Source organism: Balaenoptera ricei, chromosome 1 (genome assembly GCF_028023285.1).
Source record: "Balaenoptera ricei isolate mBalRic1 chromosome 1, mBalRic1.hap2, whole genome shotgun sequence".
NCBI classification, from domain to species: domain Eukaryota; kingdom Metazoa; phylum Chordata; class Mammalia; order Artiodactyla; family Balaenopteridae; genus Balaenoptera; species Balaenoptera ricei.
This window is the reverse complement of record NC_082639.1, coordinates 97,130,043-97,145,635: the sequence shown is the minus strand read 5'-3', so window position 1 is coordinate 97,145,635 and position 15,593 is coordinate 97,130,043. Positions and strand designations below refer to the sequence as shown.

At 54.4% G+C, this 15,593-nt stretch overlaps 1 protein-coding gene across 1 annotated transcript; it reads right to left on the bottom strand.

Moving 5' to 3' along the window:
- Nucleotides 1-713: 713 nt before the first annotated feature.
- Nucleotides 714-12,322, bottom strand: LOC132351102 (chymosin). Its single transcript, XM_059900939.1, has 9 exons — nucleotides 12,261-12,322; nucleotides 9,173-9,323; nucleotides 8,174-8,291; nucleotides 7,041-7,159; nucleotides 4,846-5,045; nucleotides 3,200-3,313; nucleotides 2,291-2,435; nucleotides 1,598-1,696; nucleotides 714-851 (listed from the first exon to the last, which is right to left on the bottom strand). The coding sequence occupies exons 1-9, from the start codon at nucleotides 12,320-12,322 to the stop codon at nucleotides 714-716; spliced, it is 1,146 nt and encodes a 381-aa protein (XP_059756922.1).
- Between the last annotated feature and the right edge of the window lie 3,271 nt (nucleotides 12,323-15,593).

The window sequence follows — 15,593 nt, the reverse complement described above, 5'->3', positions numbered from 1 at the left end:
TGACATGTCCGCCTCTGTGAGCCGGTGGACATGGGTCCGCCCCGGCGATGTAGCTACTTTTCAGGTGCTGGCGAGTCAGGTGCAGAGCCTCTAAGACTGAGGATGGGCCTCTGGGCTGTGGTTCTCCCCACAGCAACCTCAGGGCCCTCAGACCTTCCCAGAAGCCCTCTGCCTGCTCCACTAATGTCTTCTCCAAATGGCAGTCAAGCCCTTCTCTTAATAGAACTAGAGCCATTCTCTCCCTAGACCAATATTCTCTACTCGGCCCCACCTCAAGCCCTTGTTCCCCGGGCACAAGTCTCATCCTGCAAAGGTCTCCCTTACTGCACTCTTTCCCCAGAAAGACGGGGAGTAGGAGAACAGGAAGGCAAGACTGGTCTTGCTTTTAAAAACCTGACCTGAGCTTGAAATGGCCAATTCCCTTGTGAAAGTCTCCATCCATCAACAGTGTCCCCAGTGCTCCCCTACCCATGTGGCCCCAGTTCTGCTGAACACACCACGTGACTGTCACATCCCACCCCCAGAGCGGTGCAGGGATTCAGCCCCAAAGGAAGCCAGGCTTTGCAGAGACGTAGTATTTATTGAGAACCGTCTGCTTGAAAACCTCACCTATGTGTGTGCATGTGTGTGTGCATGTGTGTGTGCATGCGTGCGGGTGCATGTGTGTATGTGCATGTGTTTGGGGACAGCGAGGCTCTTGGTCAGCGGTGCCATCAGACGGCCTTGGCCAGCCCCACGCGGTTGTTGGCCCTGTCAAAGACGCTGTAATACTCCCGGATGAAGACATCCCCCAGGATCCACTGCTGGGAATTATTTTCACCCTGGAAGCCACTGGTGCAGAAGCCTTGGTCCTGGGAAAGGGAAGGCCGATATGAAGCTGGTCCCAACCCCAGTTGCTGTGCCTCTCCGGACCCCACCCCCAATCACTCTCTGATTTATTGTTTCCTCTCACCCTTGAAATCACCTTCTGAGCTAAGCAAACAAGTATCAGATTCATCTACTCAACAGATGAAAAAACTGACATTCAGAAATGAAGTGTCAGATCCAAGATCACCTGGTGGGTCCCCTCCTCATTCCCCCTCACTGGTCCTCCCCAACCCCCCGCCCTCCTGCTCTCAGCACCTACGGCCTTGGTGACCAGCCAGAACAGGCCTGGGGACCCAAGGCCTTGACAGTTCGGGGTGCTCAGGATTAGGTCAAAGCTGAAGCCAGCAGGGCAGTAGGGATGAGGGTTGGGTCCCCACAAAGCCCAGGTTATCAAGAAAAATCCCAGACAAAGCCCTAGGCCCCAGGGCTTAGAAGCTAGCGCAGTGGATGGAGGTTCCTATGGGTGGCTGTGGTCCCGCCCATCCCACCCTCCCGCAGGCCGCTGGGCTCGGTCCTTCCTGTCTGCACCATTTCTCCCAGGATGAGGCTGCCGCAGCCACAAATGAGGCCCAAGGACAACAGGCCCCACTCCGAAAGGCCAGGTGGTCTAAATGCACGTCCTGCTCTCTCCATCTAGCCCATGTGCTGTGCTCCATCACCAATGTGCTGAGTTGCCAGGAGGGAGGAGGGGAGCTGGGTGAGCCCAGGCTTCCTCTCCGGAGACTCATACCTGGTTGGTGTAGGCGGAGGGCGTCAGTGGGTACATTCTGCTGTTGATCTCAAAGACCACCGTGGGCATGCTGCTCAGGCTGCCGCAGTCGATGTCAAACTAAAGACCAGAGGGAGGTCCTCTTAGAAGGACCATGGGTGTGATCTGACTGCCAGAAGCAGAGAAAGTCCCAGGGGGGACCTCTTCCTCTGCACTGCAGCCAAGAGGTGGGGAGGGACCTGCTACTCAGAGGACCCCAGGGAGGTCCTTAGACCTCAAAGGAGTCACACTGATGGGGACCAGCCCAGGGACAGACACCAGCTCGAGACAAGGAGTTGTTTGCCTCGACATTTCCCCTCCAAGCCCAGCCAGAGCTCCCAAGGACACTGAGAGCACTTAGCTGTCAGGGAGGAAGAGGGGAGACCCATGGGTGGAGGGGTACAAGAGAGCACAGCAAAGCTCAGTGAGTCAGGGATGTATGACCCTCCCTGGGGACAGGAAGTCAGATTGCAGCCACTGCACGAGACATGGGACCTCCAACAGCAAGTGAGCCTAAGCTAGAAAAGCCAGGCCATCTTGAAGGCCTCCCAAGAAATCCCAACCCCTGCAGGAATCCCAAACCCCTCACCATTTCCCTTTGTCATTTCTTCCATGTGCAAAGGGGTTCCCTCTTCTGGGGTGTCTGGGGAGGTGGGGATAAGGGTCTGGCCTCACCTCACCATACCGGTTCTGTGTGGCTCCGATGGCCATCTGGATGTTGAGGACGTCACTGCTGGGCCCGACCAGTATGGAGGTGCCCGTGTCCAGGATGGCCTGACAGCCACCATCACAGGCCACCACCACACCACCGATGGTGACACTGCAGAGGGGAAATAGGATGGCCTCGCAGCACAACCATCATCCACCCCTCCCGCCCTGGGTCCCTCCTAGCCTCCCCTGCCAGGATCCTTGGCAGGAAGGAAGTCCAGCCACCCCAGATCCTTTTCTTTGGGCTCCTTTCTGGAGCCCCCATAACTTCCTGAACTCAGAGAAAAGACCCGAAACCATTTTCTTCCAACTCAGTGGCTCAATGGAGGCCACCTGACCTTCTATGGGACAGAAACTTCAATGAAACAGCAAAGTCATGGGCATTAAGGGGTGGAATGAGTACCACACTGGTTGCCCAAAGATCTGGTTTCAAGCTTTCCACTGCCATTTATTTGCTGCAAATTCCCCAGTCTTCTTACACTCAGGCTTCTTATCTACAAAATGGGTACATTAACCACCCTGTTTTTGATTTCCTCAAGGGATGGTCGTGAGGTTCAGAGTCGATGTTAGTAAATTACAAAATGAGGATAATCACAGCGCCACCCCCACAGGGCTCTAATGAGGACTAAAGCAGGCAGTCATATCCTCACCCAGCGCAATTCCTGGCAGGTAGCGGTGCTGGATAAGCACAGCTAATCTTATTAATCAAGTGTAAGTGAAGGTTTAGCGTCCTCACTGACAAAGACACTTGGCCTTGGAGCATCTGATTCATACGCTAATGTGATGGTCTTCCGAGCTACCGGGCTGACACCCAGACCCTCACATCCCCACACCTGGAGGCAGCCTCTGGCGGGGCCACAGCTGCCACTCACCCACCTGTCCACGGTGAACTGCCAGTACTTCTGCAAGGTCACAGGCACCCAGTGCAGGGATCCTGTGTAGTAGGACGGGTCAATGGCCCCCAGCGTGAGCATGCTCTCCTGGCCATTCCTGAAACCAAGGAAAGTCATGATGTGGAACTCCGACATCCTGGCTCTGTGAGGAGGTAGCCCAGCCCCACACAGGGTTAGATGCGATTCAGACCCTGCCGCACCGTCCTCCTGGCCTCCAACACCCACCTCCACCCCAAAGGCTTCACATGAGCTCTCCCACCTTCCCGGTACTCCAGGCTTTTCTTTGATATCAGCTGCAGCATCCTTTCTCTCTGAATTCTGCAGCACCCACCTAGGCTGAGGCAGCACTAGAGCCCAGAGCATGGTCATTACTGTGGGAGGGGAGGTCAGGAAGTAGGAGGTCACGTGCCTGCCAGGCTCTGCTCAGGCCACTGTGTCCCTGCCCCCCACCACTCAAGGCTTTCTGCCCCCAGCCCTTTGGCCTTGAGTAGGGGAAGGGGTCTTCAGCGAGGTCCCACATGCTCTGGATGAAAACTGCCACCCCAGCCCAAACCCTCTCTGTTGCTTCTGGGACTCTGTCTCATGGCCAGGAAACACTGGCACACTGTGGATTACCTGCTTCTCACTCTGCAGCTCTTGTTCCTTGGCTTCATCAAGCTCTGTCCCACCTCCGGGCTCTGACACATGCCACCCCACTGCCTAAAATGTGCCATCCCTTTGTCTCACCTGTATATCACCCACTCAGGCCTCAGCGAAGCTTCCCCTGGCCACTCTCCACACACATACCTCGTCAGACTGGGCTGCCTGTTACTATTAAGCCTTCAGTACATGCAGATCTCCCCTGCAGGGAGTGCTCTTATCACAACCGTCATCATCGTAATTGTATACGTAATTATGACGTGTGTGTTGTCCGTTTCCCCTGCTAAAAAGTTGACTCCCAGTTTGTCTTGTTTGCTGATGTATCCCCGTCTCCTGGCACAGCCCCTGCACTAGTAAGGGCCCATAAATATCTACTGAGTAAATGAATGAGTGAATGCACCTATTTACCCCCTGCCTGGGTTGCCCAGCTCCTTCTCCTGGGTGTGGTTCCCTTCTGCCAGTCCTGCCACCCACCCCTCTGTCTAGCAGAGCTGCCCCATCAGGCGGGTAGAGTGGGGAACACTGGACTGGGAGTCAGGAGCCCTGGGCCCCAGACATGGCTCATCCACCAGTTTGAGGGTGACCATCCCGCCCGGGCCTCAGTTCCCTGCATATTGAAAGGAGAAGGTTGGACTCCTTTAGAGCCTGCTCTAAACATCTGTGAGTCTCAGTGACATCAATAAATGATTACTGAGGCCTGCCGCTTTGGAAGAAAAGAGGTTAAAAGCCCTTATGCAGAGATGGATTCAGGCTTCCTTTTTTACATGCCAGAAATGAAAGTCAAATTCTGGCCCAGTGGACTCTGGCTGCGTCAGTGACCCTGCTGGGGACCTTTAGACAGGAGGTTGGATGTGCCTGGAAGCAAGGAGAGGTTTGCTTGGATGCCGGTGACTACCCTTGGGTTGCAGTGTCCCCACGGGGTGGACACTCCTCAGGCGACAGTCCCTGCCAGGACGTGGAAGTCCAGCCCACGCTGGGCGCAGCTCCTACCCGTCCATGTAAACCGAGAACAGGTCTTGGGCCACCAGGTGCCTGTTCATCATGTTGTCAAACACGGGGACCGAGTACTCAGAGGCGAGGGAGGGGTAGGCCAGCCCCAGGATCCCATCGAACTCGGAGTAGGTGAAGACGTCACCAGGTTCCTGGGTGCTCAGGCCCACAGTCTGCTGGGAGTCCACAATGTTGGAGACCTGCAAGAAAGGCAGAATGACCTCCACCAGGGGGCCCTGCAGGCAGAGGACCCAGAAAGGTCGAGGGTCAGGCTCTGCCAGCCCGCCCTCCCTCTTTTAGGCAGCGTAGTTATGTGAGCTTAAGAGAGAAAAGCCTCCTTTCCCAGCTCTGTGCTGTGGTTTTGAGGGAACTGGTCTGATGAGGCAGGGGACTGGGTGGCAGGGGAAGAGAGAGCATGGCTGGGGGTGTGGACAGCAGGGCTCATGGTGCAGAAGTTGGGGGTGAGCCCAAAGAAGGGCGTAAAACGAGGAACGCTCCAAGGCCCTCTGCCAGCCTGAAGCCCTCCCATCAGCTGCTGCACCAGGGCATCTCCCAGGGAAGAGCCGTGGGAGCAGCACGATGGACAGAAAGAACACGCACGCAGTTTGCATCTAAAAAGGTCCCGCGGTGCATCCTCGCTCTGTCATGTGCTGTGTGACCTTGGACAAGTACCTCTCTGAGCCTCAATCTCCTCATCTGTTACAGGGAATAATAACACCTGCATCTCAAGGCAGTGCTTAGACTAAAGAACATGAATGCTGAACATTGATCGAGCACTTACTAAATGTATGATCAGTGAACCTTTATCGGCACTCTGCGAAGAAGTGCTAACTCCAAAGTGTCCTATCAACCTGCCCACTTCCCTGGAAGGCTGACGCGTCCACTAGCCTATTCTGAGCTCCCACAGCGACCCACCAGGCCTCCTGCTTCTACTCTGTCCCATTATAACCCATCCTCCACACAGGCAGCCAAAGCGAAATTGAGAGTGGACGCCATCATGTCACCCCTTGCTCCAGAGGTTCCTGAAGGTATTCAGGGTGAAATCTGTGCCTTAGAGTCCCTCATGCTCTGGTCCTGCTTCTCACCCCTCCTCTCCCTCCTCTGGTCCCTTAGCTCACCCTGCTCCACCCACACGGATCTTTCTCTTCCTTGGGTGCCCCACTCATTCTCACTTCATGTGAGACTTCTGTGGGTGGCAGGGGGGGAGGGAGGTCCTGACCCCTGAGCCTCTCTCTCCCAGCCCCTGCCCAAGGTGGATGAGCGAAGACAGCAAGATGCGCCACGGCTCAGGCCCACAGCAAGGGCCAGCTCCTCCGTGAAGATGCAGGTTTTCCCCCCAGAACACAAAATAGCAGAAAATAGCAAAACCTCGGCAGGGGAATCAGCCTTCCAGAGGTCTGTCTGCTGGGCCACCTCAGCCAGCGGTTCTGGTGCTGACTCTTGGGGAGGCCTGAGCTGGGAGGGCAACTGCCCAGCCAAGGGAAGAAGCTGAGGAGAGGGCTGTCAGCAGAGAAGGGCTGTGTCCTTTTGGGCTTGAAGTAAAAAAGACTTCAGCCAGACCCTGGGAAGAACTAAAAGCAGATCAAGGTGAAGAGCACCAAGGGATGCTGCTTGATTTTTAACCTTAGACGGTGGATGAGGACGAAAAGAAAGATGTTAACATGTATTAGGCGCTTACTATGTGCTGGCCACTGTATTAAGTACTTCAGAAGCCAGAAAGGAACAAGAGCAAGGGGAGCCCTTGTCCAGAGGGCACAGAGGCTCTCTGACATGGAAGAAGATGCTGCTCTATGACTGATCCAGAGTGAGGTCAAGCCCAGAGAGTCGGAGACGTGGGTCTCACACTCAGCTCCCATCGTCACCCAGCTGTGCGACTTCAGGCAAGTTATCAGCTCATCTGAGCCTCGGGTCCCTCATCTGAACGATGGGGATGAGAATACCTTCCTCAAAGGGCTGTTGAAAGAACTAAATTTAAAATGAGATCACACACGTGGCGCTGAAGAACTCAGAACTGGCACAGACTCAGGATTCAGGACTCACTATGGCAAGGTCAAGTGAGAAAAGGGTTAGGAGGATGGAAACCGGACCCAGAGAAGCCTGTCAGGGGGGGCACAGCCCAGAGCCTGGGTGTCTGGGTGGGAGAGTGGCTGGTTGGGGGGGAAGGTGAGGGCTGGCTGGCCCCAAGCCCCACTCACAGTGACGGTGTCGTAGCCCAGGAAGCCCTGCACGCTGCCCGTGCCGTACTGGATGGACAGGGGCTTGCCCAGGTTCTGGAAGGTGAACGACATGCTTGGGTCGAAGCGGTGGTGATTTTCTGGAACACAGACTCAGGGTTAGTGGGGCCTGTAGCATCTTCTCACCACTCGACAGTGCCAGTGGGAGCTGAATCCTCACCAGGTCTTGTAAGAATATCGTTTAAACACTAATGATTCTCTCTACTGAAAATAAGCAAGAAAATTATTCCTTGCTGCTCAACCCAACTCTCTGACCCCCAGTGCTACCTTCGTAGCTACCAAACAAAAAAAAGGAAGAAGAAAACCATCCCTGTGGTTTCCCAAGACCGGCTTCTACCAGCTTTGTAATTTCCCACAACTCTCTTTGCTTCGCTAAACATTGGTTTCCTCACCTGGTAAATGGAATAAAAAGAGCACCAACCTCCCAGGATTGTGGGAGAAATAAATTATTTACATATATTAAATGTTTACTCAGGGGCTTCCCTGGTGGCGCCGTGGTTAGGATTCCGCCTGCCAGTTCAGGGGACATGGGTTCGCACCCTGGTCCGGGAAGATCCCACATGCCTCGGAGCAACTAGGCCCGCGTGCCACAACTACTGAAGCCCGCGCAACTAGAGCCCGTGCTCCGCAACAAGAGAAGCCACCGCCATGAGAAGCCCACACACCGCAACTAGAGAAAGCCCACGCACAGCAACGAAGACCCAAAAAAACTCAGCCAAAAAAAAACAACAACAACAACAAAAAAGTTTACTCAGTACCTCTCACTTCATTCTCCCAAGACCCACTGGCATGTTGTAGCCCCATTTTATAGAAAGAAAAATTGAGGACCCGGGAGGGAAAGGAGTCTGCCTTGGCTCCTAATAGAGCCAAAAAAAAAAAAAAAAAAAAGGAAAAAAGCAAAGTTCCCTCATTTCTCGCTGGTACTTTATACATCAGCCTGTGATTTGCACACCTTCCCAGTCTGCGGCCATTTGGAAGGGTTGAGCGAGGTTGGGCATGTCCAAGCAAGCTCTCCTTCCCCCATGTTTTCCCCCAGCCATGCTGACCGTGGCTGGCAGAGCAGAGGGGTGGGCAGGGCAGGGGGGGTCACTCACGGCAGGCGTCGCTCTTGCAGTAGACAGAGGGCACCCAGAGGTCGGAGGAGCCGGTGTCAAACACCACAGTGAACTCCTGGGGCGGGGTCCCAATGTAGATCTTCCCAAAGTACTGACTCTGAGGACAGACAGCATTGGGTGAGGGCAGGGAGCACCGCAGGGGGGTGAGGGCTGATGCTCGGCACAGAGCCTGTTCAGTTCTGTAGGCCCCGTGCTTTCTGCCCACAGACCTAGGAGGCTGAGGGGCAAGAAATGGAAGGAGGATCCCTGGGGGAGTTCTTCATCCCCGGCCCCCACGCTGAGCTCCGACCCCAGCCATGTTTGGCTTGCCCCTCCCGCAAGCCCTACATCCACTGCTGGAATCAGCCCCCAAAGCATACACTGGACCAAAAGGTAAGCCCTGTCTGGTAGGGAGCCTGGGCCACCCTGCCAGGGGCAGGGACATAGTGATGGGGCACCAGCTAGGTACGGACCCCAGACCCGAGCTGTCCTGGCCACTCCTCCTTTCCCGCTCTCCCCACGGGTCAGTACTGGGGCCGGGGCGGGGATGGGGATGACCTAGATAAGGAAACGAGGGCACAGAAGAGAAAAACAGCAGGTTGTTTACTGCCAAGAGTGACAGATGAGAGAGACAGTCTCCAAAAAGGAAGAGGGCACAGGGGCCACTCCTGCCATGTCCCAGGCAGCTGAGAGTGGGCACCAGCTGCCCCCTCCCTGCCAAGCCCAGCCTAAGACATGGGTTCCCTGGGCCCAGAAATGCAGGCATGAGGTTGGATCTGGGAGCAGACCATGTACCCCCGAGGGAGGCTGTCCGCAGGAAGGTCGTCTGAGGTGGAGGGATTGGTTTTACAGGGCCTGCTGGCCCCTGGGAGATACTGAGGGGTGGGAGACGGCCTCACATCCCCCGGGGCGCCATGCCTCCTGAAAGAAGGAAAGAGGCAGGGGGCAACCAACACACTGTGTGGGAATCATTACGGGAAGGCAGGCAGAGCCACTCACATCCAGGTAGCTGGTCAGGGGCTCGCTGGCCACCTCCCCGAAGCTGGAGTACTTGCTGCTGACGGCAGACTGGTGTTTCTGCAGGAAGTCCTCCAGGAGCCCATGCTCCTTTAGTGCCTTTCTCAGGGGTTTGCCTTTGTGCAGAGGGATCCTGAGGAGAGGGGAAGAATTAGTGATGAGGTGGGCATCTCCACAGGGCTGCCCAGCCTCGGAGAAGTGCCCAGAGGCTCTGGGCTCCATAAGCCACTCCCCCAATCTTGTACCATAACCTGAAGTACAATAAAAATTGTACTTTACGTCAGTTCACAAATCCATGCCAGCCCTTACTAAATGCAATGCACTCTGACATTTCCTACTCCTTTCTCTTTTTTAATGCTGGTGGAGACTCAATCGATGTATTTTATAGCTACTTTATTTATTTATTTATTTATTTTTTTAGTTGTGTTGGGTCTTCGTTTCATGCGAGGGCTTTCTCTAGTTGTGGCAAGCGGGGGCCACTCTTCCTCGCGGTGCGCGGGCCTCTCACTATCGCGGCCTCTCTTGTTGCGGAGCACAGGCTCCAGACGCGCAGGCTCAGTAATCGATGTATTTTATAACCTGCTAATGAGTTTTGCAAGTCCAAGGTTTGAAAGACACTAAGCGTATTCTCATTCAGTCTCCAATTCTTACTGTGGACCTACTATGTGCCGGGAACCGTATGGGGCACAGGGGACACAATGGGGAAAAGGGTACAGTCTTACCCTCCAGAAGCATACTGTCTGGAGAGAAAAACGGTGTCCCCCACACCCTGGAAAATGCTATGACAACGCTCCTACCCTTTGCCAACCCCTGTTCTCTGCTCTCTGGGCAGCCTAACGTGGGTGGAAATTCTTCAAAGGGTTTCAGCACAGAGTGTGGTCCCCAGGGAACTTGGTTAGAATTTAGATGTTGTGTGATGGAGGCAGATCAGCAGGAAGAGAATCAAGAAGGAAAACAGCAGAAACTGGTTCAAGACCTGGTCTCCCCAAAGCCCTCAGGGCTTCAGCTTCTTCTCCGCAAAATGGATTATCTCTTCCTTGCCAGCCGTCTCGGGGCCCTGCTGTGGACCAACTGAGTGGCTTAACCTCGCCGGCTCTTAGTTTCCTCTCCTGCAGATTGAAGGACTGGAGTGTGATGGTTCCCAATGTCCCTCCCAGCTCTAGGAGTCACATGGTCCTCCTCCGTGGGCCTATTTTAAGGACAACTGGAAACTACAGGTGTGAAAGTGCTTTGAGAGTAATAAAATGGCAGCAGGTTTAAGACCCATAAAGAAAACGGGTTTTCTCATGTTGTTCATGTCCCAAATGGAACAACATGTCCCACATGGAACAACCTCATATATGAGTTATGGTCTCTTGTCTGGCGCCTCCCAACCCCAGCCCTCAGGTGTGACTTCAGCTGGGACCTGATCTATAAATGAAGGGTTCTCGAGACATTTCTCAGCCTTTGTCTCTGATGATAGAAAAGAACTTCAGCCCAAAAGGAAGGAGGCTGGACTGAGCTCCTGGGAGCAAGCCCACAGCTGCCCTTTCCCATGTCCAAGCCCCCAGTGCTTTCTGCTTTTTCCAGCTCCGGTTCTCACTGGCTACAAGATCCACTGGCTGAGTGCCTGCCAACTCCCACACTAGTAACTGCAACTCTGCTGAGCTGCCCCATCACAACACAAGACCCAGAGAGCCTCCCTCAGGGCAAGCGAGCATCAAAGGCAGTCCACCGCCCCACTATGGCGGCCCTGAACACAGGCTCCAACCACCACGAAACTTCCACCCACTCCTGCCTCCAGGCCTGTGCTGAGGCCACCAGATGCCTGGCACTTGGAAGAACTCCACTTTCAGGACCACCACAAGCAGCCCCCACTGGTCAAAGACACTGGACCTCTTTTTAGGGATCCTGCTTCCCAGGGATGGATTCAGGTTTCCCTGGGCTCAGGCCTTGACAGGGCTCGAACCTGCGAACCAGAGGTAGTGTGACGTCACTGGCAAGAGTCTGGGACCAAGACTGGGACCACCTGGGACCGAGTCCTGTCTCCTCCATTTTTAACCATGTGGCCTTGGGCAGCTCAGGGACCCTCCCTGAACAACAGTTTCCTCATCTGTAAAATGCAAATAATATATCTACCTAACCCCTGAGGCTTAGTGATAGTATAGGTAAAGACCTAGTTAAGTGTCTGGCACCTAGTAGCAAGCAGCTCCATAAATATCAGTTATTATTTTGGGAGGAGAACCTGGGAACTTCACCCACAAAGGATTTGGACAAAATAAAGAGAACTTTATTTTGTTTAACAGATACACACATAGCTCTTACAATGTGCCAGGCACTGTTCAGAGCATTTTACAAATACTAACTCATATACCCCTCATGACAACCCCATAAAATGGATATTTCTGTCATCCTAATTTTACAAATTTATGTTAAGTGGTGTTAGAGAGTTACGTTAGTGATGGAGCTGGGGATCAAATCGCAGGCAGTTTAACTCCAGAAGCCATGCCCTTAATCTCCCAGGCAGTCCATCTGACCCCCTGTTCTCGTTCACCACGCCCTGAAGAGAGTAATGGAACGCTTTAGAGGGAAAAGCCCAAAACACAAAGGCAAGACTGACTGGGGGCTTCCCTGGTGGCGCAGTGGTTGAGAATCTGCCTGCCAATGCAGGGGACACGGGTTCGAGCCCTGGTCTGGGAAGATCCCACATGCCGCGGAGCAACTAGGCCCATGAGCCACAACTACTGAGCCTGCGCGTCTGGAGCCTGTGCTCCGCAACAAGAGAGGCCGCGACAGTGAGAGGCCCGCGCACTGCGATGAAGAGTGGCCCCCGCTTGCCACAACTAGAGAAAGCCCTCGCACAGAAACGAAGACCCAACACAGCCAAAAATAAATAAATAAATAAATAAATAAATAAATAAAGGAGTTCCTTTAAAAAAAAAAAAAAGACTGACCGGGAGCGACTATCTTGGGAAACTGCAGCATTTCCTTGAGGACTCCCCGGGGGAAAAATGGCTGGAAGACCATGGAGAGACCCACACAGAGCCGATGCATGCGATGCCCACCCCCTCCCCTGGGGCCTGACACCCACCTGGTGATCCCAGTGCCCTGGGAGAGAGCGAGGACTGCAAGTAGCACCACGAGACACCTCATCCTGGACCTGGGTCTGGCCACCGCTCTAGCCAGTGCCCACTCCCACAGCCTTTATAGAGAATGCGGGGCTCCCTCTGGCTGGGAGCCCAGGCTGCAGAGATAGCCCCTAAATTCAGGCCGCTCCACAAACACATTAAGATAGCACCCAGACTACACAACACCTGCTCTGATAAGGGCCACTCCGGGGACTTCAAAGCTGAAGGGTACACATGCCTGATCTTCAGGCCAGGAAATGTCACTCACACCTTCCTGATCCGATTTCCCCTTTCAAACAGGATTTCTTGGGCTAACACAGGTGGAGCCACTGCCAGAGCCCTATCTCATGTCCCACCTTAAGTTCTGTAAAGAGGCCTGTTCCCAATGAGCCCCTTCCTGCCCTAGCTGCCTCCCGTCCCTGGGCCTGACTTCACGGGAGCCCCAGCCGGCCCTATCCTGGAGTCTCCCTGCCCAGTCCTCCCAGCCCAGGTTTCCAGGGTCCACTCAGTCTACTCCCCAAGTGGCATCTGAGGCCGAGAGTGCTTGTTCAGTCTGTCATCTCCATCTAAGAGAGACACAGATTCCTGCTCCCCCAGGGTGTGGCCCTTTGTTCCATGTTGGAAGGGCATTGGGAAGGGGAGGGAGTAGACACCAGATCCCATGAGCAGTTGGGAGGCCTGAGGAGGGTAAACGGGGAGGGCAAGCATGTGCCACACATGGAGGGGAAGGAGGAAGCTATGACATGGTGGTCAGGTTTGGGGAACAGGTTAAGCGCATCTAAGCCACACATAGAGGACCCAGAAGAGCTTCTCATAGGCACACATGCAGGGGCTTGTGATAAGGAGGGGGTCCCAGGGTCCAAGCCAGATTGGCCAGATATGCTCTCAGACCTGTAGCCTGGGAGAGAATTAGGGCAAAAAAGGAAAACAAAGACTTAGCCACAGAAGTGGAAGTCACATCCCAGGAGTGAGGGGAGGCTATGAACCAGAAGCTCAGGCTCAAGTCAGAATAAGGCAGGGGCTTTGGGACCACAGGTGTGAGGGAGACCAGAGTGCCAGCCACCCAACCCTGTAGGACAGACGTCTGCAAAGTGAGGGAGGCCTGGTGGTGTGGAAGAGGGAAGCATGGACCTGGAACAGAGAGGGCAGGTTGCGCAGCTGAAGTGGTGAGCATGTGGTGGGCCCCGGACATGGGCAGGGGGTGGTCTGGGAGGGGCAGATCCAGAAGCTCCTGTATTTGACTTGTAAGGGCCTCAGGAGGCCAGTCGACAGGGAATCTGAGTGTTTTATGACAGGCCTGAGGAGGACAGGCAGACCCCACCCTGGCCATGGCAATGCCCACCCTCACATCCTTTCTCAGTAGCCCAGGATGCTGCTGCTTCTCAGGCCCAGGAAGCAGCCATGGGCACATCCAGCTTTCCAAAAGCACCCTCACGACATCATCAAGGCACCCTCCCTTTCCAAAACCAGGGAAGCAGAGAGAAAAAAACACCACCTAATGGTACAGCTAGTTTCCCATTTCCTTCCCTGAGAACGCTGCCCTGCCAGGCCAGGCAGAGCCTGTGTGTCCTGTCCCAGTGGCCCTGCATCCGACTGGTGTTTCCTCCCACACATCAGCACCCAGCATGCCACATAGTAGATGCTCAATAAATGCTTGGTTAAGCAAATGAATGAATGAACCGTCTTGCCGCCACTCTTGAGGAATAAATAGCAGGCCGCATCTTTATTGTGTCCTGCAGATGAGGAGATGGAGGCTCAGAGAGGTTAAAGGGCTTACCCGTTAGGAAGAAGAGCTTGAACGGCCACAAGACTCTTGGTCTGATGCTCTACACTATACCACAGGGCCCGACAGGCTGTGGGAAGTTCATGAGTTTACAATGTCGAGTCTGGGGCAGCACTGCTTCAAGCTCACTCTTCTCAACTTCTGGACATTCCTTGGGACAGCCATACTTATGAGCAATGGGCCCATTGGTAGCATCTGGGGCTGGGACCTGCAGGGGTCAGCACATCAGACAAGAGTGCTGTACCACCCCGCTCCATGTCACCAGTGGCCCAGCCTGACCCAGCAGCAAACACTACTGGACAATGAGTCTTGGAAGTCAGGCTCAGCCCCCTCTCCCTCAGCAATGTGACCCTCAAAGGCAAGAGCCAAAGCACTGGTTTCTCCGTGTTTATTCACAAGATTGGGATCATTCTAACAGCATTCAAGTGCACGCTATCAGGAAGGCTGCCCGAGACTGCACAGGATGTTAGGACTGTTTATCCCCGGGAAGCAGGCCAAAAACTGCAAAAAGCTTTTAGAAAAGCCACGATAAGATTTCATCACTGGGTACCCAGAGCCAGGTGGGAACGACTCCCCTTGGTCTAGATTCCTTGAGTCTGGGAACTGACCCACAAAAGTGGCTCAAACAAAATCAGGGCCCAGAGACAGCCTTTCCTGGGTACCCAACCTTGTGACCTCCACTCAGACATGAGCGGCAACAACACCAACTCAACTCATCCTGAGAATCTCCTATGGCCTCACACTGGACAGAGACGTGCAGCTGGTGTCATCTCCACCCCCAGGGAGCCACAGTCGGGCGGGGGACAGATTGGCCCTGGCATGTGACCCCGCTGTGATCCAAAGGGCCAGACACCTCCTCTGCAAGGGCTAGTTGGCAGGGGAGCGTGGTTTCTGTAAAGTACATGTGGGGTGATGCTGGGCTTGAATCCTGGGTCTCTATGTGTAATTACCCTGGGCTTGAACTCTGGGTCTGCCACATGGTATTGTGACCTTGAGCGAATCCCTTTACTTCTGTGTGCCTCAGTTTCCTCTTCTGTAGGGTAGAGACAATGACACCGAGAGGGTCATGTGAGGGTCAAAGATAAGAGAGTCCAGGGCTGCTGTTTGTTAGGCCTTCTACAAGTAGGAGGCATAGCGACTGTGGTTGTGTGACCTTGAACATTTCAATCATTGCCCGGCCTCGGTTCCTCATCTGTGAAATGTGGGATTTACAAGCTCATGGAGCTGGTCTGAATTTCAGATGTGTCCACAGCAGCAGTTCTTTTTGTGCTCTATGAATCAGTTGAATTTCTGCACTGTGCCCCGAGCCCTCCAGACTGAGGGGCAAATTAACCTTAGCCATTTTTGCACAGTGCCCCACAGATGTGCTTTGGCACACGTGACTCTCCAGCCCACCAAGTTTACGGGGGCGTGGGTGGGCGGCAGTGCCCTGTGGTCTTTCCTTGTCCCTGCCTGGGCCCCTGTTGCCTCCGTGTCTCACCTGAGCTCCCAGCCTTCTGGAAGCTGCCACGGT